This window comes from Sarcophilus harrisii, chromosome 2, assembly GCF_902635505.1.
Source record: "Sarcophilus harrisii chromosome 2, mSarHar1.11, whole genome shotgun sequence".
In the NCBI taxonomy this organism is placed as follows: Eukaryota; Metazoa; Chordata; class Mammalia; order Dasyuromorphia; family Dasyuridae; genus Sarcophilus; species Sarcophilus harrisii.
The window spans coordinates 350,374,996-350,401,661 of NC_045427.1; the positions used below are offsets into that span (position 1 = coordinate 350,374,996).

The 26,666-nt window shown below is 40.1% G+C and overlaps 1 protein-coding gene across 4 annotated transcripts in view; it reads right to left on the reverse strand.

Annotated features, from left to right (window-relative positions):
- Positions 1 to 1,595: 1,595 nt before the first annotated feature.
- The window catches only part of P4HA2 (prolyl 4-hydroxylase subunit alpha 2), a 47,454-nt gene continuing 22,383 nt past the window's right edge, over positions 1,596 to 26,666 (reverse strand). For 2 of the 4 annotated variants that reach the window (XM_003758932.4, XM_023495485.2), the window contains exons 5-15: positions 23,264 to 23,401; positions 22,274 to 22,513; positions 20,836 to 21,032; positions 18,700 to 18,876; positions 11,454 to 11,524; positions 9,516 to 9,615; positions 8,847 to 8,900; positions 7,673 to 7,738; positions 4,150 to 4,218; positions 3,392 to 3,488; positions 1,596 to 2,084 (exon numbers count right to left, since the gene is read on the reverse strand). In XM_003758932.4, the coding sequence (XP_003758980.2) occupies positions 2,014 to 2,084; positions 3,392 to 3,488; positions 4,150 to 4,218; positions 7,673 to 7,738; positions 8,847 to 8,900; positions 9,516 to 9,615; positions 11,454 to 11,524; positions 18,700 to 18,876; positions 20,836 to 21,032; positions 22,274 to 22,513; positions 23,264 to 23,401 (1,280 nt within the window). In that variant the 3' untranslated portion in view covers positions 1,596 to 2,013. Of the gene's footprint in view, positions 2,085 to 3,391; positions 3,489 to 4,149; positions 4,219 to 7,672; positions 7,739 to 7,789; positions 7,850 to 8,846; positions 8,901 to 9,515; positions 9,616 to 11,453; positions 11,525 to 18,699; positions 18,877 to 20,835; positions 21,033 to 22,273; positions 22,514 to 23,263; positions 23,402 to 26,666 lie in introns of all 4 variants that reach the window. The other 2 variants (XM_012540774.3, XM_003758931.4) reach the window with 2 other exon arrangements.

A 26,666-nucleotide genomic window follows, 5' to 3' on the forward strand; every position in this document is an offset into this window, starting at 1 on the left:
AAATAGGTCCTCCTTAGAGGCAAAAATGTCTACAAAACCCAATACCCTTTTGTTCTGTCTAGCAAAATGTAAGCACTTTGAGGGAAAGGATTGTCTCACATTTGTATTGGTGATCTTTAACACTCCTGAAATATAGTATGCCTTTAATAAATGCCTCTTAATTTATTGGTGATTGATTGCAAAGAGTTGGCTCATTCTGAGCTGTGATCAAAAATAGCACATTTGCCACAGGTTGAAAACTTTGACTTAAGGCCACTGAGAAATGACTGAACTGTATGTAGACCAGTTGGTCTCTAAACTTTTTTGATCATGAATACCTATCGGTAAAAAAATGTTGAATCCATCTTCCAATGTCCATGTTTATTTATTTATTTTCATATATTACTATGCTAACATATACTGTATTAATGTACAAAGTATATATCATAAAACTTACATAAAATAGAAATTTTAAGACTCCCAAAATTCTTTGATGAAATAGTATTTGAGAGGGAGCCAGTAAGATTTATTGAGAATATAGTGAGCACAAAGTCAGACTGAGCTTTAGAAAACTAGGTTAGGCAATTAAACAGAATCGATTGGGAAAGAGAGTCTTAAAACAGGAAGACCAATTATTGCAATAGTCTAGGCAAGAAATGATAAGAGAACAAAGCAGTTGGCTGTGTAAATAGAAAGAAGAGAGCAGATGAGAGCGATATGACTGAGGTAAAAATTACAAGATTGGCAATTTGTGAGGTGAGAGTAAGAAGCTGAAGATGACAGAAATTAAACCTTGGTGACTAGAAGGATGGCTATGCTCTCTAAAAAAAAAAAAAGCAGAGAAGTTAGGAAGATGGGTGACTTTAAGGAAAAATATAACAATGGAATTTTAGATGCAGATCACAACTCACCTATGTGACTCCCTTTGTACTACCCAAAATGAGAAAGGCCAGTGGAGCTTACTGACATTGAAGCTGCCTTTGAAGAGGGCCTGCCACAACCATCAAGTGATTTGGAACATACAGGGTACACATACTGGGTGGAGGGTGGAATTTTGCCAATGACACCTGCTCAGTGGCTGCTATGAGTGACCGGCACACAGTAGGCACTTGATACATGCTAGATGACTAACTGGAGAGTAGTTTATAACATTATAGGACAACATCCAGCTCAGAAGAATTAGGAATTTGCTTGGGGAAAGGGAGAAGTGGAGTAGGAAACTACTGGGAAACAAGAGTAGGTATAGTTGTGTTGGAGATAAACCAGCAATTAACTGGCTATCAAGGAGGGTGGGAGGCAACCCACCTTATCTCTGATTAGCTGATCAGACACCCCTGGGATCAGGCTACACTTTGAAGATCTTGGCCCTAGAAGTCTAGACCACCACCCAGCCCCTCTAGACCAACCCCCATCATCTTGCCCTAGACTGGGCCTCAGGCTCAGGAAATACCTGCCAATTTACCACTTCCTTCTTTTCTCTCTATCTCTGTCTCTGTTTTTTTGTCTCTCTGTGTGTTTCTGTCTTTGTGTTTCTCTCTTTCTTTGTCTCTCTCTCTCTCTCTGTCTCTGTCTGTCTCTCTCATACACACACACACAACAAAGACAATCCCTCTAGCCTTTGTTTAGAAATATTTATTTCCAGGTAAAGTCCACAAGCCATAGAAACACAATAAAATTAAATGAACACATAATGTTTCAAAACTTTGGTTCGAGGAAATATTCAGTATCAAAACCATCTGGGAAATATCGTCACAGAACCAGATAGACTAGGCTTGGCAGCCACACATCCTGCATCACCACTGGACAGCCAGAGGCTAGCAGGGAGAGGCAAGTGGAGGTCACTTTGTGTATAGGGAGAAGGAGTATAATGACACCTCCCCTTCTCTTCCCAGTCTACCTTCACTTTGCTCACAAATGGTCACTTCTTGAAAGACTGGTTGAGACGATCCTGTGTTGCCCTAGCCAAAAAACTGATCTAGAAGGGCAGGGAAAGGCATTGAAGGAACACTGGGGTAGCTGGAGCTGGAAAGGAGGTCAGTCGACTTCCGTTGATCCACATGGTCTCAAGAACTCCTGCCCCCGCTCATGGAACCACTTATTGGAAACTGTGAATAAGTAAAACAGTGAGTTACACCTATATCAGATTGTTTGTTGTCTTGAGGAGAGAGGAAGAGAGAAAAAAATGAATGCTGAAAACTATCTTTACATGTAATGTAAAAAAATACTATTGATAATAATAATTAAATAAAAAACTATTACAATCACGTTATCTAAGAAATGGCTAAAGGCAAACTGAGGGCCCCAGAATGATGTGAGCTAAGCATCCATCATCATGAAAGATGTCCAGAACAGAGACATGTGTTATATATTTCATTGTTTTCCCAATAGTTCCTCTTCAGCATGAAAATAATCAGAACTGCTTATACAGTATGCAAAGATTTTAACAAAAGACTTTATTTGGATTATATTATATTATATTGGATAATATAATATCCAAATTGCTTGGTAGCTCAGGGGATAGTGCTCAACCAAGAATCAGAGAGACCTGAATTCAAACCCAGCCTTACTATCACTCTGGGCAAGTCACTTAATTTCTGCCTGCCTCAGTTTCCTCACTTGTAAAATAAGTATAAGAATAGCAACTACCTCCCAGGGTTGTTGTGAGGATAAAATGAGACATTTATAAAACATTTTGTAACCCTAAAGTATTTTATAAATGTTAGCTATTATTATTAACATCTTATTTTAGCTGCATCCTAGCCATGTATGTACTATTGGTGGTATTAATCCTGTTTTATGAGGAAACTGAGGTTCAGAAAAATTAAGAGAATTAGCCATCCTCACACAGTGGATTTTAATCCCAATTCTTTGTAACTCCAAGCCTTGTACTTTATCCATTATGATGCAATTTATTTCATTTAAATTCTGTAAGTACTTAAGAAATGTTTATATGCAAGGTGCTGTACTAGGCACTATTTCAGGCAGAAAGGGAATCCAAAATTTGGCCAAGAGTCCTTCCCCTTCTCTGAGATCCTACAGAGGAGGTTCTTCCTGACACCCTGCCGCCACTGTGCTCCACAGGTCCGATTTCTTTACATCCAAACCATTCACACTGGTGGCAAACACAGTTAAATGGCACTGCCCAAAATAATGCTGCTGTTTCCCCTCCTGAGGACATATCCAAGTGTGTGTGAGCTTCTACCCAAGGAGCCTGAAGCTACAGACACTGCAGGTTAGTGTCGAAAACCTAAGCCTTGGGACATCCTGGTCGGAACTTTGGTTAAAAAATACTGGACAGTATCAATTCCATCCAGAATAAGAGTCTGATTGATAGGAAACATTCAGCCCCTGTGCTCACACCAACACTAGGCTACCCTCGGGGAGTCAAAGAAACTGGAGGCCAGTCACTCACCCCATTTACTGCCAACAAGCACTGGGCAGGCCGCATGTCGTGTCCGGTAGTCGCCCTCCCCGCTGCGGAAGAGATTATACCAGAATACTGACGTGCCCTAGAAGAGAGAGGACCCGATCACGATGGAGATGAGGAAGTTTGCCCTCATAATTTCATCTAATGAGTCTGGGTCAGCATGGAGGATTTTAAAAATGAGAGTGGGAGGAAAGGGAATTTTCTCAGTGGCGGAGAACAACTCTCTGGACATGACAAATCTGGTTAAGTAATTCAGGAGGTGAACATGGGCCATAACTCTCTCAGTGCCTTGGAAACTAGAGATCATTTGGTGTCATCTTTTCCTTGGCTATTCTGGGACAAAGTAACTTGAATTCTACTATCCGCAGCTTCTAATATGGTCTTCTGAACCAGAAGCAGGCAGCAGAGCTCTGATGACAGTCCCATGGGGCCCAGAGAGTCAGAGATTCTCTTTACCTGATTTTTTTTTCCTATTCTTTCTGTGAAGTTGTTTCTTTAAAGAATCTGCTAATCTTTGTCTGCAGGAGTGTTCCCGGAGCTAGGAACTCAGCCAGTATGTCTGAGATTCAAGGCAGGGGGAGATGACTCAAGCCAATTTCACAAATAGTACTGGAGGCTCTTTGGGGTCAAGGAGTGTGGGTAATGACTAGTCTCTGGATCTATGATAGTTCATTAATGGCTGAGCTGAAAATAAGGTCAGTTTTTTAGGCCTCAGCATAGCTTCATCTAACAAAACAATTTACCTTTTTGGGCCAAATTGTTGCCCCAAAGTCTGGGAATACTGTGGCCCCACCAGCTTCAACATCACTCATCTAGGGAAAAAAAAAAGTCATAGTAGTTAAAAAATATTTCAAGAAAGTCTCAAAAAGCCAGCCAGACGAAAAAGATCAGCCCTCTTCTTAAGCAAGAGTTATTCTCCAGAATGGCTGATTAGTGATATACTGAATTTTTTTAAAATCCCAAATGAATGGGTGGGGGATTCTATGTTAAAAAGATTCCTATGGGGAATCACTAACATTAATAATTCTAGTCTTTAACAATAATAATTAATAATTCCTCTCATCCCCAAATATTTTTCCTAAATTTCTGTTTTCATACAGTGGATTGATTTAAAGGTAGGTACTCCCCTATTACAAAATAAACTCCTTTGTACAAAGGTTATCATTAGTAATTCAAGAATATCATTCTGTGCATAGCCCAAACCTTCCAGAATAAACACAACCATCATTTTGGATGAACAGAACAAGCCAGGAGGCTTGGCCACCTATCTAGCTGACAAGAAGCAGCTCTCCAGCAAAGGATTCCTTTCTCTGACATCAGCCCAATTCCTTGACTCAGTAGTGACACATGTGGATTGTCAAAAGGAAGGAAAAATGCTAGACTTCCTTCTAGCTTGATGTACTCTAAAATTCTCCACCTAAGGATGCAAGGATGGCAAGGAATCATGGAACTCAGCAGACTCAAAAAAAGCAAAAAGGACAGATGGCCAAAAGGGAAACAAATCAGCCTGTGGTGGTGATGGTGGGAATGGGAGGTGAGTGGTGGTGAAGGGCATGTACTCCCCTCCTTACCACTCCCTCTCAGAATCTCTGGCTTCCTGAAGGCTCCCCAACTCCAGGGAGCTTCTCCTGCTTCCCCGTAGTTGTGAGTGTTTTTTCTAAACTCAAATTATCATGTGTGCATGTTGTACTCCCTACCTCAAGCAGAGTATAAGCTTCTTGAAGGCAGGATTTCTTTTTCATCTTGTCTTAATATCCCTAGTGTGTTACAGAGTCAGCATTGTTAATAAAAAAAAAAAAAAATGAACTGGATTGGGTTGGAGGGAGGGTGCCTTAGTATTATAGTGAGCAAGCAGCCATTTGGTCTCTTGGGCTCCATCCCTCCTCTTGCCTCCTTTAAAATGGAGAATGAAACCCAAAGCTGGTGCCATGGACCAGCCTGAAGGACCCACAGAAGGTTCTTTTGTGTAAGCTGGGCACATGAAATATATATCTCAGGTAAAGGGCTGACCCAGAAGAAAAGCAATGCAGAATTTCACATAGAGCACTTTAACAAAGCTCCCTGAACTTCTTCAGTCAAGAGAATTTAAGAAATCCTCAATAACAGACATGAAGGTATTCTCAATTAAAAAAAAAATTAGAGATTGTTTTGTAATATGAGAGCACCTTTCTTTAAGCAAAGAAGAAAAGATTATAAATAAAGCTCATAAATGAATTACAAATAAATAAAAATTAGAAATAAATAAAATAAGATTATAAAGAAAAGATTATAAATAAAACATTACACACACACACACGCACGCACGCACGCACGCACCAGCACCAGGAATAACAGCTGAATGATTTATGAATATTGCATTCTGTTCCAATATTACCAGGAAAACAGGAACTGGGCCTAAAACAACTATGGAGTAAGCTTTCATTTTCTTTATCTGGTTTATAATTCTATTTTTCTTTTACTTTTTATTATTTTTGGAGTTAGAGCAGTTTGTAGAGAACATATTATATACTATCTTTCCAGTCTACCCATTTCTTACTGTCCCTGTATAGGGAGGAGACCCAGAGAAGAGTGTCTTCTTTAAATACACAGAGACAAATAAAAAAATGAACACCAAATATTTGGGCTCCCAGGAGGGGCACACTCCTGTCTCTCCACTTCATGTAAAGAGATAAGTCATTTCAAATAAAACTCATTAGGACTTAGCTCTACAATGTGGCCCTTTGAACATCTAGTCCAAGGTCTATGAAAGGAGCCAACAGCTGTTCTACATCTGGAGTTCTGTACAGCTATTTTCTTAAAACCTTAATTGAATCAAAATTAGACCCAAAAATGGCTTCAAAGCCATTCAGACTGTGGCAATAAATCTTGGAGATAAAAGGCAAGCTTTACCAAAGAAACATTTTCTTTTCCCCAAAAACTCTTTTTCCAGAGGAAGAAATCTCTTTAGTTTCCCTGGAACAAGATAAGACCTGTCCCACCTATAAATGCGAAGTAAAAAAGTCCCTTGGGTTAGAAGATTAAGTGAGTCATTGCTGTAAACTGGGGCCCTGCCCCCCAGGCCTCCAGTAATTGTAAAAATGTCAAAAGCAGCCCAGAGGAATTAGGCAATGGGCATTCCCTATCCCTGGGAGAGAAAATGCAGGAAGCAGATTGGGATTAAAAGCAAATCATCTATTGGTTATTCCCTTCTATTCCCAGCCCAAAGCCTCCTTCCACCATGACTCCAGGTTTTTCAAGGCCTGATTGATATACATCTGAGGTTATGCAGAAAGAATCTGGGTTGTTAACCCTTGAGGAGGGCTCTGTGGATGGGAACAGAAGCTAAGGTTGGGCAACACCATCCCTTCCAGCCAGCTCTCAGTTATCCATTGCATTTAGGGATAAGAGGGACACCCATCAGGACAGTAACAATTGAAAGGTATCCCAAATTGCATTTCTACTCCTCAATCCCCACATAGGTAACAAGGGGTGCTCCCAAAGAATCCATTGAAGGATTTTGCATGGTGGTGCCATGATGTAGCATCCTCCTTGGATCTGAAACGGAACAACCTTGTTCTACTTAGTATCCGATGGGCATACAAAAGGCGTCTAAGTGACAAAACAGATGGAATATTGAACTTGGAAAATGGGTAAATTTCAAAGGACTTGAAACCTGCCTCACTTTCTTACTAGCTTATGAGACACTCCACAACCCTCAGCCTCAGTTTATAAAATAGCATTTACCCCAAAGGGCTGTTATAAAGGATCAAATGAAACATGTGAAGCATTTTGCAAATCTTAAAATGCAATGTGTTAGCTATTAGTTTTTGATGATCATTATTACTAAATTTGGGGTCAAAGAGCCTGATTTAAATACCAGATTCAGCTGCGTACTGCTTCCCCTCTGTGACTCAGTTTCCTCATCTGTAAAATAAGGCAGTCCCCTCCCCTTCAATCTTGTGGAGAAGGAAAGCTGTTCAGAGCCTGCCGGGGAAGTCAGCCTGGGTTTATAGGAGTACTTAGACAATTTAGACAATCCATAATAGATTGAGATCCAGAAGTGACCATCCTTCCCTTTTGCCTTTTTATCCTGTCTCCTACTTTTCTGCTTTGGACAGCTATGAACTGGAAAGGAGTGTGCTGGAGGACAGGGTGCAAGACAGGCTCTGGATAACTGAAAACTGGCTGTCTTGTGTGCCAGCCCTGGGGTTAGGAGCTGGGAGGAGGGCAAGTTCTCGGATCAAAATCATGGTTGTGCTGGTTTTGTGCACACGTCGTCATACTCACGTAGTTTAAGAATGTGGCCACACGATTCCCCGTCCCTAAATGCTTGAAAGCATCCTGCTCACCTTTCTATAAAAATTAAGTAAGAGTGAAGAAGAGGGCCAAGGCCCAAGTACTTACATAGTTTAGAAATGTCGCTAACCTATTCCCCTCCGTTTTCAGGCCGCTGTCAAAAGGCCGCTGTAACAAACAACAACTTCCACCTGAGTGAATGATCAGTCCTGCCCATCATACAAAGGGAAGGGGGGCAGGGAGTGGAGGCAACAAGGTATCAGGGAGACCTTTAGAGCCAGTGAGCACAGAGGCCTGTAGGCATGACTGGCATGAGGATGGTCTGGAACTAGGGACCAAGCACTGCTAGGGATCAAGGAACCCAGAGAGCCCACTCTGCAACCCTAGGGACCCAAATGGCTCAGGAGACTCTGCCCATGGGGAAATCCTCTGGGATCACAAGAAATCCAGGACACATGCAGTATTGCCCACACCAAGAGACACACTACGAGCTTTTCTAGAAGGAGCAGGGGGAGGACAGACAAGGTGAAAGGTAAATGTATGAGAGCAGGGAAGAAGCAGCAGGGCATGTATCTGGGAATTTACAGCACGCTACATTTCCATGAGAGAAGAAACCTACCTAGAGGTTTGTTTATGGCTAAGATTGAAATCTAGGACCAGGAATAAGCCCCAGTATGGTTCACAAATACATGGGTGCACACACACATGTAAATGTGTACATACATGTATGACATGTACTTGTGTATGGACAAAAGGAAAGGAGTAGTTTAACAGGCTGATGAAACTGGTGGAAGCTGGGCACATCATCAGGGATTCATGCTGAACACAGGTGATGGGCAGGGGACAGAGGAGGAAAGGAACATGATTAAGGGGGTTCTAGCCTTGATTCTGCTGGGCTGTCTGGAATCTGGGAATCTACATAGAGTCCCACCTTGTTATGGTTTCAGTTATACGCAGTGTGACTCTGAGATAATTCTATTTCTAAAACAATCTGGGCTCTGAATTCTACCCTTGCTTAGCTGTAGTATAAAGCCCAAGCCCTTCAGAAACTGGGGCCCTCTCACCTCCCACAGCCCTTCTCTTGCTAAGATTCTCTCAGCCCTCAGGAGCTGGAATCTGGTGGGCCCTGGGACCTGCTAGCCAGATACAAACTTCTGGAGCTTACCCTGGAGAAGTCAAAATGTGGCTCGTACTGTCCTCCCATTCCATAATTAGCAACCTATGGAAGAAGTGACACGGCAGAATGAGGCCTTCTCAAAGACGGACCTACAAGAACTAATGGGAAACCCAAGACCTGGCCAGGCTGAAAACGTTGCTTTGTTAGCTCCACCCAATATCGCAGCTACCTGAACCAGATATTTTCATTCTAACAGATGGGCATCATGGCTCCTCAGTTGGAGGGATTCAAAAGACACGGCCCTCAGAAGTTATATCATTTCTCGAGATTCTTCTCACCCCAATGATTTCAGTCACCTCCATGAAAATTTTCCTCAATTCCATCTCTACTGAAAAGAACTTGTCTTTATTTTGTATTTATTTTTTATTCATATATAAGTGCACACATTATTTCCCCCTATAGATTGTAAACTTCTTAAAGGTAGGTACTGTTTTGTTTGTGTCTGTGTATTCTCATAGCTCACACAGCAGTTGGCACATAACAGGAACTTAATAAGCATTTTTTAACTGAGATCCCTCATCCCTCATTTTTTCCCCACATCACTTAGCATCTCCCAAGAGACCACTCTTCCCTTAACTCTCTTGGAGACTGCCACCCCAGACCCCACAGAACATATCTCTTATTCTCTCCCCTCCCCTCCCCAGCTCTGATCCCTACCTGCAGCAACTCGGCTGTCTTCACAGATAATCCCGTGATGTAATGCATTCTTCTGTTCAGTTGGGCAATGACAGGATCATCACCTTCCTCTAGCCATGAGCTAAGCATGGGAAACAGAAGAAAGGAATATGGAGTGGGTGCTTAAGGATGCATGGGGAAGCCCAGCTTGGGAAAGAAGGGGCATGGGGGAAAGTTCAAGGGGAAACTGGACAAAGGCGGCTTAGGATCAGAATACTGGCCCTGGACTACCAGGGGGTTCTCCTACCACAACCCCAGCTGATCAAAATCACCAGCTCCCATAATCTCATCAGGTCACTTTCATTACACCTGGGGTTTCATGGGAAACAACAAACAATCCCACCCTACAACAGGGACAGAAATGTCCTTGACATCTTATGCATAAACACACAAACGTATCATCGATAATAACCTAAGTTATAGAATTTAGAGGCAGAAGGAACCTAAGAAAAAATCTAGTCCAACTGTCTTATTTTACAAATGAGGAAACTGAGGCTCAAGAGGTTAAGCAATTTGCCTAAGTAGGGATTGCAAAGATAATAAGGGCTCACCTTGATTAAATTCAATAAGCTATTATTAAGTGCCTACAATATGAAAAAATTTCAAGTCAAAAACAAACCCAAAATATGATCCAGGCCTTCAAAAAGGTTATGTTCCCATATGGGGTATGATATTTATACACAGAAATAAATTCCAGATAATTGAGAGACAGAGACAGACAGAGAGAGAGAGAGAGAGATTAAGAGAGACACACAGAGACAGAGAGACAGACAGACACAGAGAGACACAGAGATAGAGAGACAGACACAGAGAGAAAGAGAGAGACAGAGACAGAGAGAGACACACTGAGACACAGAGAGACAGAGACACACACACAGAGAGAGAGAGAGAGAGACAGAGAGAGAGACAGAGAGAGAGAGAGAGAAAGAGACAGAGAGAGAGACAGAGAGAGAGAAAGAGACAGAGAGAGAGAGAGAGAGAGAGAAAATTAAGAGAGACACACAGAGACAGAGACACAGAGACAGAGAGACAGACATAGAGACAGAGACACAGAGAGAAAGAGAGAGACAGAGACAGAGAGAGACACACTGAGACACACACAGAGAGACAGACAGAGACACACACACACACACACAGAAAGAGAGAGAGAGAGAGAGAGAGAGAGAGAGAGAGAAGGAGCACCAACAAGTAGGGAAGTTTTTTACCTTTTTGGAGTCATGGAATCTTATAGCAGAGCCTGGCAAAGTTCATAATGTTTTTTAATGTATAAATAAAATGCAAAGGATTATGAAATGGAAAAATAGATATTAAAAAACTCAACTATATAATATATTTTTTCTAGTTATAAATATAAAACTATATATATTTTTTTATTTTATTTTTTCAATTTGCAGACCCCAGTTTAAAAATTCCTGATCTATAGGGATGGAAAAAGGATTTCCATAGAAGATAAGAAAGCACTAAAACTGAATCCTGATAAAAGCTGATGAATGTAAGGGGGAAGGGAAAAGATATAATCCAGACTTTTGGAACCATCTGTGCAAAGACATGGATGGAATTTGGGTAACTGGGGAAGACAGTTTAGCTAAAATGCAAAATGGGGAATAACGTGGAAGGAGGCTTGAAAGGTAGGCTGGAGCCTGACTGTAAAGGGCTTTCCATGCCAAGCTGAGAAGAAAGGATTTGAATTCTGCATTCTTCCCCTTCCACCTTGCCTCTTTACAATCTATTGCACAAGTACAGAACAAGCATGTGCAATTATCCAGAAATGTCCAATATCCCATCTCACCACCCACTTGTTCCCAACAATATGCAACAGGGACAGAGGAAAATAGGAAAGATGTATAAATCAACTGTCAGGATGCCCTGGGGCTAAGTTTACAGTGGAGAGCCCACTGAGCAGAGAAGCATCTATCTTACCTTTTGGAAACTCTGTAGTTGGCCACAGTGAGGACACCTGTCTTTGGGTCACGGACTGTAGCTCTTGCCAGCTATAAAGGGTAGGACCACATGATCAGAAGTTTTTCCTCTTTTTCCTAATCACTTGCCCCCTCCCACAATTGGGTTGCACTAGATGCAACAAAGCAGAGTGGAGTACTCTGTTCCATGTTCCACTTTACATAGTAAAGTAGGGAAAAAGTACCTCTCTTAAGCTGCTCTAGCCTGAAAGCATGAAGTACCCAAATCAATCAATCAACAATCATTATGTGCCAGGCACTGAGCTTGTTATGTATTTTTGTAAGAATGCAAACGTAATAAAAACATCTCCTTCATAGGATACATGTTCATAGAGAAATAAATACAAAAAGTATACAAAATAGATACGTTTATTTTGGATGGAATAACAGGAAAGGCCTTTTAAAAGGGGTGATACTTGGGTTGAAGCTTGAAGGAAATAGGAAGCCCACGAGATGGTGGTGAGGAGGGTGGGCATTCTCAGCATTCAGAGACATGGGGACAAGTTCAGAGAGCAGCAGGTGGGTTCAAGAGCCTCAGCCTGGCTCAGAGAAGGAGATGCTCCACACAACACCACCATGCACCAAGTGTCAGAGACAGAGATGTCTGCCACCCACCAACCACCAGAAGGAGGCACCAGCCAGTTCCCTAACAGAACTCCTGGGCATATTCCTAATTATAGGGGAAGAAAATAAATGAATGAAAAAACATTGACTACATGTTTAATATATGCCAGGCACTGTGCCAAGTGCTAAGAATAAAAAAAAAAAAAAACAGAAGTGAGGACATAACTAAACACCAAGGACTATAGGGAAAGTAAGATGGGATCAGAGAACAGTTTATCCTATGCCCATTTATGATGCAAAGGGGAAAGAGAGGACTCAGCAGTGACACTCAGATTTCCTCCCAGCTCTCGCTTGGCTGTGAGGCACGTAAGTCCCCAAGGGTGGCCAGTTTAGAAAGAAATCCCCAGGAAGAGAACAGCCCCACTACTCAAAACCGTAGCTCTCCTCTGAGGCTGGCCAATGCTCCCTGATGATACATAGAACTTCCCGTTACTGACTCTTCCCTAAATACCCAAGATATAATCTACCTGCTGGCATCTCATCACAATCTCCTCACACACATACAAAAAAAAAAAAAAAAATTTGAATATTCTGTCTCTTTGGGACTGAGTCTGCAGGAGGAAAGGAGGGAGGTAGTGTTTGTGGCCAACTCCTTTTCTTTATACAAGCTCACTCAGAAGGCTCATCTCCACCCAAACCTCCCATCTGTTCTCTGTAAGACAGCTTTTCACACTACTAACTCAAACAAAGCCAGGATTCCAAGGTTCTTTCCATTCCAAAAGTTACTGTCAATGGGCCCAAAAGCCCTTCTCTGACCCCTAGAACTGGCTTATTTTTTTTTCCATTTGTACAACTTTCTCTTCTTAAATCCAAGTTAATCTATAGTCATCTCACTCAGGCACTGCAACTCCCCTTCTCTCATTGCCAGCTGGATCCTGAGTCTCCTCCTCCACCCCGTTCCTGCAGGCAGAGGACAAGGAACAGAATGCTTTCTCCAGAATTAGGAATATGACTCATGTCCATGTAAAAAGAATGGCTATTTGTAAGGAACAAACCTGGATTCTTTTGCAAAAATTAAACCATGTGTTTCCATGGTAGCCCAGTGGAAACAAAATCTGTATGTCATAAGATTCATCTTTAACTTCATTAGAGAAAAAGGAGAAACTGAGGCAAAAAAACAAAAAAGGTGAGAATGAATGAAAAGTGACTTGCCCCCATGTCTTGTATGAAGTCTATGCGACTTGAAACCATCAGGGATCCCCTAACCTGGGAAAGGATAACCCCAACATCAGCTAACAGATAACACTGGTAACTACAGATGGTCCTCCACTGCATCACAGAAGGAAGAAAAACAAGACATAGTTTTCCTGGCCCTATGTATGAGTTTTCACAAGCTCAAATGCAGAATTATGAGTAATACAGAAATACAAATAAAGCCACTTTCTAGCTGTCCCCATTTGGGCAGCAGTTTTACCTCCCAGGAATGAGCTTAATTATTCCTGGTTTAGATACAGGCACATTGGGCCAGCCCTACTTCTCCAAATATTTGGAAAGTCTCTCTTGATCATAGCAGACTTCTGGCTTAGTGTTAATCTGCTTAAGACAATAACCAAAGACATCTACAATCCTGGTGATTTTTCTTCACACTTATATATACAATATTCCCTTTTCCTGCTATCCTCCACGTAACTTTGTGTAACCTTGTAAAACCTACTTTGCAAGGCTACAAGGCTCATCTGAGAAAGGAAAATAATGCTTCTGTTAACTTCCTACATCCCCTTCAAGGCCACTGGGCAGCCTTCTCAATAACCTGATACTCGTAAAATGGTGGCTTGACTGCCACCATCGCCTTCCTTATACCCTTTAATTTTCCAGTCTTTTCCCCATTCTGACCAAACATCTCTGATCCCTAGGCATGATGTAATACAGAAGGCAGCGCTCTGCCCAACTCTGCTAGGGCTATTTCCAGTGCGAGGCTGTGATACTGATGGGACTCAAAGCCCACCCTCCCTACCAGCTTAGTCAACTTAGAGCACATCTCCCCAGCTGCATCTGGAGCCTCAGAGTGTGAAGTCATTTAGTGCGGGATAATTCAAAGCTACATCTTGGCTCACTGAACAAGCAGCAACATTCTTAGCACTCAGGCACCGGAAGCATGGAGTGTAAAGGATTTCCAGAGGGTAAATTACTACCAGACATAGCCTTTGGCAGTAGCCCGAAAGAACACTGACTCTGGAGTTCTCTGAAGCTCCAAGTTATAACACTATAACTATTGTGTGTTATATATATATATAAATATAAAACACTTATCTGTGTGACTCTGTTCAATATTCTCATCAGTAAAAAGATGGGGGTGGTAAACATGATTTTAGATTAATAATTTCACACATCAGCAGCCACATCATCCCCCAGCCCGAAGAGGACAGATGACCAAAGGAAGGGAGGTTAGAGCTGGAAGAGATCTCAGAAATGCACAGCTTGTTCCCAAAACAAAACATAACATGGGAAAAATAAGAGTGTTAAAGACATCTTTCATGAGTGTTAAAAAGATTGTTACAATAAGATTATGCGAAGATCAATTCTGATGGACATGGCTCTTTCCAGCAATGAGATGACTGAGGCCAGTTCCAGTGATCTTGTAACGAAGAAAGCCATCTACACTCAGAGACAGAACTGTGGGAACTGAGTGTGGATCACAACATAGTATTTTCACTTTTTTATTGTTGTTTGCTTGCATTTTGTCTTCTTTCTCATTTTTTTTTCCTTTTTGATCTGATTTATCTTGTGCACCAAGATAATTGTAAATATGTATACATATATTGGATTTAACATATATATTTTAATTAATTTAATTTAATAATTAATTAATAACATATATATTGAATTACTTGCCCTCTAGGGGAGGGGATGGGGGAAGGAAGGGAAAAATATGGAACACAAGGTTTTGCAAGGATTAATGCTGAAAAATTATCCATGCATATGTTTTGAAAATAAAAATCTGTAATAAAAAAATTTTAAAAAACAGATTGTTAGCTGCCACCAACTCACTCCTTGGTCTAAAAGAAAACCCCTATGAAATCAGGTTCACAACCAACATGTGATTCTTGATGAGTCACTCTCTCTCATCACTCCCTCCACCTCCTTCATATCCAATCATTTGCCACATCCTGTTCATTATACCTTTGTAACATCTCTTACAATCTCCCTTATCTCCTCTGATGCAAGTCTTTATCACCTCAGGCCTACACAATAGTCTACTGGTAGGTCTGCTTGCCTCAAGCTCTCCAGTCTATCCTCCAAAGTGATCTTCCTTTGTGAAAAGTGATTTGCACTTTCCACCTACTCAATAATCTCCAGGGGTTCCCTATTACCTCCAGAATTAAATACAAAATCCTCTGGTGTTCAAAGTTCTTCATAACCTGTCTGTTCTGGTCTTCTTAATCTTTCTACCCCCATTATCCTCCCCACACTATCTCTCCCCCCATCTCCACCCCTATATACTAGTTAGTACTTTTAAAACCCACTGATATTCAACCCTCCTTGCTATTCCTCCATATGGCCACCCACGGCACTTTCACTAACTATCCCCAAGCCTGAAATGCTCTACCTTCTCATCTCTGCCTGATGGCTTTTTTCAAATCCTAGCTAAAATGGGAATGAAAGACAAACAACAAAATTATACCCTCTATAGGAAGCCTTTCCCAACTTCTCTTAATGCTTTCCCTCTGTTGCCTATTTCCAATTTTATCCTATATGTAGTTTATTTGTATGGCCATTTGCTTATTTTTTTCCCCATTAAATCATAAGCTTCTTAAGAAAAGAAATTGCCTTGTACTTTTCATCTCTGGTACGTAGAACAATATTTATTTATTTTTACAAAGCTTTTTAGTTTCAAAATACATGTATATGTAGTTTTCAATATTCACCCTTGAAAACCTTGTATTCCAATTTTTTCCCTCTCTTCTCCCCCAGATGGCAAGTAATCCAATATATATTAGCATGTGCAATTTTTCTAAACATATTTCCACAATTATCATTTAGCACAATATTTATTAACTAGTTATTAACTATACAGACTCTAGTTCTATTTGCTGGGATTTTTTTGTTTTTTGGTAGGGAACTGGGTTTTTTGGGGTTTTTTTTTTTTCAATTTTTGGAAAGACTAGCCTCAGAGTCAGGAAAAATCTAACTCAAGTCCTGCTTCTGACATATATTAAATGTATATCACCTTAATCAAGTCTCTTAATTAAGCTATAGCAATTAGGTATCTCAGTATAGAGCACTTGATCCGGAGTCAGGAAAATCAGAGTTTAAATCTAGCTTTGGACATTTATTATGTGATCATGGGCAAGTTATTTACCTTTCTTCTGCCTCAGTTTCCTTAACTGTTTTTTAAGCTAAAGTTTGTAACTGGTTTCAGTATGACAGAGGCAACACCCAATCAATATTTAAGGGTAGGTAAGAAATAAGAAAGTGAATGGTTTCTTTTACCTAATCAAAAAAAGTTACATATACATATATATGTATGTGTGTATACATATAGTCAAAAACAATTACATATGTACATGTAAATACACACACACACAAACACATAAGGGAAGGTACAAGCCCATAAACTTCAAAATATGTAGCAAGGCTTCAGTGATCAAAATTTACATTTTTTTAAGCAAAGTACATACAGGTAAGAGAATGATACCCAATGTGGACAAAGGAAAGGGAAAGAAAAGAAGAAAAAAAAAACAAAAAGAAAAAGAGCTGTGTTGCCCAACTGGCCCGTTCCAGCTGGGTTCCCAGTAAAGCAACTCCTGCTCCTACTCACAGAGGTTGTTTGTCCTTCTTTCTTGAAGAGGACCATGACATCAGGGAGGTGATACCATGACATGCAAATGGTTTGGGTTTAAGGGAGGAAGGGCTGGGCAAGGTCACCTGCCTCACTTTCCCCTCCAGAGCCATCTGGTCCAGTGGTCAGATACAGACCAGGGTGACTGGAGATGACCCTGGATTCAGTAGGAGACCTTGGTCTTGCCACTCAAATTCAATTCCCTTGCATGTCACAGCATCCCCTCCCTGTGTCATGATTCTCTTCGAGTACACAGGATTAACCACAACCTCAGCAGTTACACAACATGACCCGTCTCTCAGAGCTATCGTGAGATCAAATGAGGTAATATTTGTAAAGCCCTTAGAAACAGTGCCTGGCATATAATATATAACTATGTAAGTATTTACCTGCCAGCACCCCAGAGTGGTGCCTTAAACCAATGAAATCTGAATTTCCCTCTCTCTGTCTCTCTGTCACACACACACACACACACAATCAGAATATTCCCAACAGAACCTGAAAACTTGACCTCTGGGATATTATATTGTCACACAGCATGAAGCTGAGTGCAAATGACAAAACACGGGAATGTTCAAGCTGGAAGAGACTTTAGAAACTCATTGTTAATTCTCAAAACAAATCTCTAGAAAGGAAAAGTGAAAGTGTTAAGGGCATGTTCAAATGGGTGTTAAAAATAGGTTATTTCTGCCACTGACTTATTTCTTGGCCTGAGAGGAAACCTCCTATAAAACCAACCTTTTAAATTTCTATCTGTTTATTTCACACAGGCCCTGGAATGAATGTCATATATTTGTGAGATGGTAGTAGGGAATACATCCAGCTTCACCAGGGTGTGATTCTTTTAGCAGATGGGGACTGGTTTTCTGGCTAACACTCAAAGAAAACTTGCTGTGGGGACATCCAAATATCCAAATATAACTCACAGTCCCAGAAACATGCATTTAGTTGCTTTCCTTTCTAGGATCTGTTTACAAAGGTTGTGAGTTGAATGATTTAGAAGGACCCTAGTGACTGAGCTTGTTACTACTGTCTGACTCCAAGAGGACCATCATCCATTCACAGGAATATCCCACTGGGCCCCTTGGCACAGAACCCTGGCAATAACTATGTCTTGACCACACAAATAGGTGTGATTTGTGCCAAGCGTGTCTGTTTCAAAACACCTTCCCAAGGCTCAGCTTGGGACCCAAGATCACACAGAGGGAGAATTCAGATTATCTTGCCTTTGAGATATATCTACATATGGGGACTTAAAAAAAAAATCTCTATACTGCTTTGGAAATCAAGTTGTTGACTCATGAAGCAGAAAATAATGAATCCAGTTTCTCATCCTCTGCTAAGAATTTAGGTTTCATTTAAATAAATTAATTAAAATGTAAATATTTACTGTGCAAATTTAATTGAACTGATGTTCAGCGTTTTTAACTTTTTCTCTCTTTTTTAAATCTGTAATTTAATTGATTAAAGAGAATTTTCTGTGATGAAACTCTGTCTATTAATGCAAATCAGCATCTTCTCGGCAACTCATAGGCTTAGGGAATTGCCTAGGGCATTAAGAAGTTAAGTGATTTCTCTGGTCATCTAGCATGTAGGTGTCATAGGAAGGATGGAGGTCAGCTCTCTCTACTCAGTATACCACTGCTACCTCTCCAGTTTTTCAGAAAACATTTATTTTTTAAGTTATTAATTTTTTTGTTATTACCTTAGAGTTAATTTTTTCCAACATGGAGTTGCTAATATTATTATAAGAAAAGATCCTGGAAACAAAAAGGAGAAATGAGGAAAAGACAAAGGCACCTACTTTAGGCTTGGCAAGTTCCTTGATCCTCTCAATCTCCTCATCTGATAGGACATCATAGTATCTTACAATGTGTGGGCTGTCCCATTCATCCTCCTCCTTAAAGGGTGCAATCAGCAGCTGGGGTGTCCTGTTGCCATCATGGTATCGACAGAAAAGTCTCTTCTGTCTCCGCGGTGTCTGTGGGAACACAGAGAAACAAGTACCATGCTGAATAAGCTTTGGTCAGCTAATGGACCACTTTCCATGGTTGAGCTTCTGTTTTAAAACAGGACTTCCTAAAGTTTTTCCACTGATGATTCTTTTTTTGCCTGAGACATTTTTCTGGGTACATAGGTACATAAAAGGGATATACAAATCAAACAATTACTGACAATAAATCATAAAGAAATTTATTTTAAAACAATTCTTTCGTTACATATAATTTTATCATTTATTAAAGATGAAAATAATACTTGGATACTAATGAGATGGATGTGCTTGTTTATTTTCACATAAAAATTCAATCTTGGCAGAATATTTGAAACCTTTTGTTTTTGCCAAATTTTTCATGACCCTCCACATTCATTTACATGATCCCATAAGGGGTCATGACCCACAGTTTAAGAAGTTTTGCTCTAAAAGACTGAAATGCCTTCTCCCTCCAACCTGTGCCAATGAAGACACATCTTTTTCCATTGCAATCTGAAAAGACTAATGGATATACCAGATAGATTTGTGCAAGTCTGGCTTCCCTAGCATGTTCAGAGGACAGATACTTGGAGCTTTCTGAAGTCTTAAACAATCACCTCAGCTGTCCTTGTCTAGGAATGATTACAAGATATTAATGTAATTTTTATTCATCTGTAAGCTCAAAGTAATTTTTTTCAATACCAGACTAGTGACTACAGGGGAATGTCTCAAAACAACTGAGTGTATAAGTTTTAAAGTTTTAAAACAATTATTTTCAAAATGAAGCAATTTAACAGTTCACTGGCTATAACACAAAGGAGTTTCTTTTTGTAAATATACCATTCCAGTTATGTTACAGCCTCAGGAAGTAAAGCACCCTTAGAAATGAGTCAAAGAAAATATGTGGACAAAACAGAAATTCTGATAGAAAGGAAATAAACTCTGATATAAAGGAAACTGGATTTGGAGTCAGAAGTTGCTCAGTCACGTACAACTCTTCATGACCCTATCTGGGGTTTTCTTGGCAAAGATACTAGAGCAATTTGCCATTTCCATTTCCAGGTCATTTTACAGATTAGGAAATGAGGCAAACAAGTTCAAGTGACTTGCCCAGTATCACATGTTCCTAAGGCCACAGTCTCCTTATTTATATAGACTGGATAACTTCTAAGATCCTTTCTGGCTCTAAATCTATAATTCTATAAAAAAAACTGAACTCTAATTGAATCAATTTTTAAAATGATGGGCTTCCTAGCAGGAGGATATCCATGGACAAAACTGGTGGTTGGTACATGTTGTATGTTTATTTGCAAGCTCATTTCATTATAAAAAGGATGAGAGAAAAATGCTCCAGGAAATAGGAAGAGATAAACAACAATGAATAAATGCATATTTTTGTTTTGATTTTTTTTGAGAGGCAATTTGGGGTTAAGTGATTTGTCCAGAATCACACAGCTAATGTCAAATGTCTTAGGCCAGATTTGAACTCAGAGCCTTTTGATACCAGAGCCAACGCACTACCTGCAGTACCACCTAGAAGCTTCTAAAAAACAGACATTTTGATGCTACTAATAATACTCTATCCCATGTGTAGTCTAACTCTTCTGGCTGTTTTCTTTCTCCCAGAAGCCTTCAAAACTAAATTCAAAAAGACATTACCGAACTGGAGAGTTCTTGGGACAGTCTGGTTTCCATATCAAAGCTCACAGCCCAAATGTTGTAACTATCCCTAGAACCAGAATTTTGCAGTCCCTTGTAAAAAATAAAATAAAATCTCAGCCCTATCATACAATGGTGGCATAATCAAAAAATCTGGATTTTAGTTCTAGCTCTTCCACTGTCTCATTGTGTGATATGAGGCAAATCACTTAAGCTCTCTAGGTCTCACATTTCTCCTGTATAACATAAGCGGACTTTTCCCAAGGTCCCCTCTGGCCCACCTCCTTCGATCTCATAACTTAGCCTCACCAGTTTAATGCCTTCCCCTCGGCAAAGAGCCTCGTAGACATCTCTCTCAGGCAAGTAGTCTGGAGGCCTCTCATAGATGCCTCCCTGTGTTGCTGGTTGAGTCTCTGATGTCTTATTTAACCTCTTTCCAAGCCTTTCTTCCTCTAACAGCTTCTCAAAGTACCGCAGATTCCCCCCAGCTCTTTCATGACTAGAGTCTAGAAAAGAAAGAAATTGAAAAGGATGAGGAAACCGCAGATGTCCTCCAGGGCCATCCTTCGGCAGTAACTCCCCAGGACCTGGTTGTCCCCAGTGTTTTTGCTGCAGGTTAGAAAGTGACCCAAATGCACCTGAACGGTAGCAACTGTGGCCCATGCTAACACTAGGAGGCTGACTGAGCTCCCTCTGCACCCAGGCTCCTCCTCTGTAAGGCAGCAGGCAATGAAAAGACAGTGGCTTGGGACAATGATGGAAGGATCAACTATTTCAATAGACCCCTCAGCTCCCACACCTCTATAGGGAGGGAGGCCATCCCCTCTGCAAACCTTAAAGGGCCAGAAGTGAGTTGCTATTATTTTGTCACCAGGGCAGAGGAGGAAGAACAAGAGAGATTTAGCCAGATTCCTTTGGAAGCATCCTTATGAACCAGCATCGTCTGTCTCTCTTGCTGTCCCTCTCAGGCTTACTCAGTAGCTAAAAAAGGCCAAGTCCCCTCACTGCATACAAGGCCACTGTCAGTCATCCTGACCTATATCTTGCCACTAGATTGGTGACTGTGATGAAGCTCATAACTTTGCACAGGCTGCCTCATTTAACTCCAATTCAAGCCATCCCCCTCCTAAGGACATTGATCCTCTTTAAGAATGAAGGACAAACAGACAAATAACGATAGCAACTCAGCAGCCTCAATTTTATACCAATATATTGTGAACTCCTTGGGGGCAAGGACTGTTTTGTTTTTGCTTTAGTATGTCAAGTGTCTGTTGCAGTGCCTGAGCTCAAAGCCCAGATGCATGTCTATCTAATAAATTCTTGTTTAAATTGCAATTGCCCCATGAAAAAGGGACCCTGCCACCCGGTGTGATTCCCTGTAACACATGTGACACTTCAGCTTCCCAGGATACCTCCATTAACCACAGTGCCCCACATCATGTATTTTTTCTAGCTACTAAAAAAGACTACTAAATAATAGCTATGGCTAGAGTTAGGACTCAGTCTTTGATTAAAGGGATCAAAGAGTCAGACTGTTTTGGGATTTAGGACATCAGGATCAGAGGTCAGAGGTATAGAGTCACAATGTCACTGGATTAAGAGACCACATCTTTTGCCCATGTTGCAAGGGCAATGTCTGATCTGATCCTAGGCTCTGTCCATTCTCCATAGGATGCTATGGGAAGCAACCATGTGGATGGCCCTGCCATCTCTCCCTAGTCCCTGAGAACATGCCACAGCAAATTACCAAGAGAAATCAAGCGACGAGTGAGTTCCACTGCCCTGTGAATGTCCCCAAGCTGAAAGACGGCATAGCTGAGGTAGTCCAAGATTTCAACTTTAGATGTCACGGCATCCTCACCATCATCGTGCTGCTTCAGTGCCTGCTGCATCCACAGAACAGTGTGGTAGTAGTCCCCATCATTGTAGGCTGTCTTACCCATGCCAAAGCTGTCATCCGCACTCAGGGTAGAACGGTACTTGGTCCCTGGAGGGCAAACCAACAATGAGTATATGACCACAATACTAACAGTGTCATTCCCAGTACCCAGGAGGTAACGTACCAAGAATGGTTCCATGACAATAGGACCTACCTCCTTTTAGACTGCAGAAAGACCCTGAAGCTCTAGAAGTTAATGGACCCTCACTAGCACAAGGGAAAGAGTAGTGAACCAGTAATCAGAAAGTCCCTGAAAAGCTGCTTTTTTTTTTAAACAACAATAGCTTTTTATTTTCAAAATACATGCAAAGATAGTTTTCAACATTCATCCTGGAAAACCTTATATTCCAAATTTTTCTTGCTCTCTTCCCCTTACCTCACTCCCTTAGACAGCAAAAAATCCAATGTTATGTTAAACATGTCCAATTCTTCTATACATATTTCCACATTTATCATGCTGCACAAGAAACATCAGATCAAAAAAAGGAAAAAAATGAGGGAAAAAACCAAGCAAAAAAACAGCAAAAAAGGTGAATATACTATGTGGTGATCCACATTCAGTTCCCACAGTTCTCTTTCTGGATGCAGAGGGTATTTTCCATCACAACTGGCCTGAATCACCTCATTGTTGAAAAGAGTCACATCTGTCAGAGTTGATCACCAAAGCAATCTTGTTGCTATATACAATGATACTTTGGTTCTACTCACTTCACTTAGCATCAGTTCATTTAATTCTCTCCAGATCTGAAAAGCTGCTTTTCAAAGAAATGTTCAACACAGGAAATTCAGAACCATTACCTGGCAGGTCCCCTTTGGAAATAGTGTCAGGATCCAATTTGTATGTGTCCTGAAGACGCATTAATGCCTTGGCTGCCCCTGTCTCATCTTCTTCTGTAGGGAAGAACTGGCGCTGCATGGTAAGATTGGCAATAAAACCTTTCCATATACAGAGGGGAGAAGAAAAAGAGATAACAACTCAGAAACTGATTTTTGCATATTTTGAGGACATCAAAAAAGGTAACCCTTGCACATATAAAATGTCCTACTTCCAGATGGATTTCTACCTCCTTTGGGAAGCCTTTTTTTAATGAACACAGTGTTCTTCCCCTGCAACGAAATTCTAAAACATATATTAACCTTATAACTCATTTACTCCTTAGAATATATTGCTTTATCAGAGCTAGATATATAGATTTGTTAATCATTTGCATAAAAGTGATAAGACTCTATGGTGAAAATAACAAATAAAAGAGTAAAGGAGGGAAAAAAAGACTAAGGACCTTGAGGTCTGAAGAATAACATTATTAAGAAAGTAGAAGAAATAAGAGATAAGTAGAAGTAAGGGACTTTCTTCTCAAGACAGTATAATTTGTAATTGGTTCTAAGGAAGTCACAGTATTCACTTTATTTTTTTAAAAATATTAACAGCAAAGAAAAAAAAATAAAAAGTCCATAAGATAATAAAAATCTACCAAAATAAAAAACAAACAAAAATAGTACTGATGCAATTTTAAAAAAAAGATAGAGCAAATAGGTAAAATATGAAAAAGTACCAAAGAGATGTAGATGAGAAAATAAAGATTATAAGATATCCCAAATTATATTTTCAATGGATAAATGATATATGAACAATTTAAGCAATATTTAATACTTTAGAAGCCATGAGAGTAAAGAAAGCAGTTTGTATAAATTTTAAAGTCCAGAGAGTACTAGTTCTAGAATTAAAAGGTGTTTTTAAAATATATTAGGAGAAAATATTGAGGAAAATACAACCAGGGACAATTTAATAGACAACCTGAAAGGAAAAAAAATAGAAATAAAAAACTACCGACTTAGATATGAAATAAAGAACTGAAGAGAAACCAAGTAGAAAAACCAAGCCCAGAAAATAGCCACTATGGAAAGGATTGGAACACATCTTGATTCATCAAATCAATGGTGGTTTGGGTGGCCTTAGGAATACAAAGTAGCAGTAGGAAAAGGAGTCTTTGTCAAGTACATTGCAAACCTTAAAACATTATATAAATGTTACTTTTAATCATTATTATCATACTTAGTGTTATCTAGACTAATCTCTTTTATTTTATAGTTTAAGGGAGTCAGAATTTTTCCCAACTCCTATCCAGCACACTTTTCCACAATATCACACTGTTTGAAAAAAAGTAATAATGTAAAATAAAAAACAAACTGATCACTATTAATTATAATGACCAAATTTTGCTACAGAGAAGAGATGAAAATGAGCTTCTCTCCTGTTTTTGCTACAGGAATGGAGTACTGCTCATATAACCTCAGTTGTGATATGTTTTTTCTTTTTTTATTCTTTTAAAAAAACTTCATAAAAAATTAAATATTACTGTAAGTTAGCGATGTCATTTTTGTGTAATCCAGTCCTCAGTTTTCTTTGCTATCAAATAAAAGGCTGGATTAGATGATACTGAAGGTCCCTTCTATCGCAAACCTTCTATTTTGCTGTTCATGGTTTTATCTTAAGGCAGTAGAGGATCCTCTCTCTCTCTCTCTCTCTCTCTCTGTGTATCTCCCTTCCTCTCTCCCCCACCTCTCTGTTTTTCTCTCTCTGTGTCTCTTTTTCTCTGTATCTCTGTGTCCCCTGTCTCTCTTCTCTTTCTCTCTCTCTCTCTCTCTCTCTCTCTCTCTCTCTCTCTCTCTCTCTCTCTCTCTCTCTCTCTCTTTCTCTCTCTCTCTCAGAAACATGAGGGATTAAAAGTTCAGCACCAGCCCTCATCAAGAATAAAACCAGACAAAAGTGCAGAGAAGAAGTTTCATCCCAGAGGAGTTTGGGATTTAGTTTTGTCTTTTGTCCTGTCCTCATAACTAGCTCAGTCAGAAACCTTAGAAAGATCTAGAAAAAGGCTAGTCAAAACTCTGGACTGTCTGTGACTTCACCAGTGGCACAGTCCCCACACCAGGATGAGCTCACCAGTCACATAAGCCAGTGGCTAGGGACATGTATCCCCCTCAATCCTACTTCTCTGCTTGTTCTGGCTTTAAGCATGGAATTTCTCACCAGGAAATCTTCCTACTTCATGCTACTGGCTAGAAGAGAAGGAAAAATTCATACATACTATTTGAACAGAGAAGGGCCTCAGCAATCATCTGAACTAAGCCCTTCATTTTAAAAATGAAAAAACAAGGACTAGAATTCAGACATCCTGCCTCTCTGTCCAGGGCTTTTTGCTTTCTACCAAAGTTGTTTTCTTTGCTTTAGAATGCTGGCCCACACCCCAAGGTGTATAAGCAGCAGGTCAGGAAAGCAAGGTGGGACAATCTTGCTATCCTAACCCAAACCATCTAAACAGCATAAAAACATTCTGGAGTCACTGCTCAGTTCCCTGTACTCTTAATCCCTGTAGGGAGAGACAGCATGGTATAACACATAGCAACTTCTGAGTCAGGAAATTCTGGGGTCAAATCCTGCCTCCAAAGCCTATTAGCTGTGTCACCGTGAGTAGATGAGAAATAGTTGCTGATCTGCAGTGTCAGAAGTCTTTTCCTCAGCAAATGGCCCCTTACCCCAGTGAAATCACAGATTCAGAATAAGATAAGATAGATAGATCATGTATACATAGATACATAGATAGATGAAAGATAGGTGGTAGATAGATTATATATACATAGATAGATGATAGAAAGATCATAGATACATAGATAAGATAGATAATAGATACATAGAAAGATGGTAGATAGATAGAGTGTACATATACATGTTCCTGTATATGTATAAAATCATGGGGCAAGTAGGTAATGCAATGGATAGAGTATCAGGCCTGGAGACAGGAAGATTCATCATCTTGAGTTCAAATCTGGCCTTACTAGCTGTGTCACCCCATCTGCCTCAGTTTCCTCATCTATAAAATGAGCTGGAGAAGGAAATGGCAAATCCCTCTAGTATCTTTGCCCCCCCCCAAAAAAAAAAACTCCAAATGGGGTCATAAAGGCATGACTGTAACAACCAAACCACAAAATACATATAATCATAGTCATTCTTTTTGTGGTAGCAAAGAACTAGAAACTAAGTAGGTCCCCATCAAATAGGGTACAGCTCAACTGTGATACATAAATGTAAATGATCATTATTATTCAGTAAGAAACGACAAATATAAGGATTTCAGAAAAACACGGGAAGTTTTGAATGAGCTGGCAAAAGATGAAATAAGCAAAAATAGAAGAACCATAGACA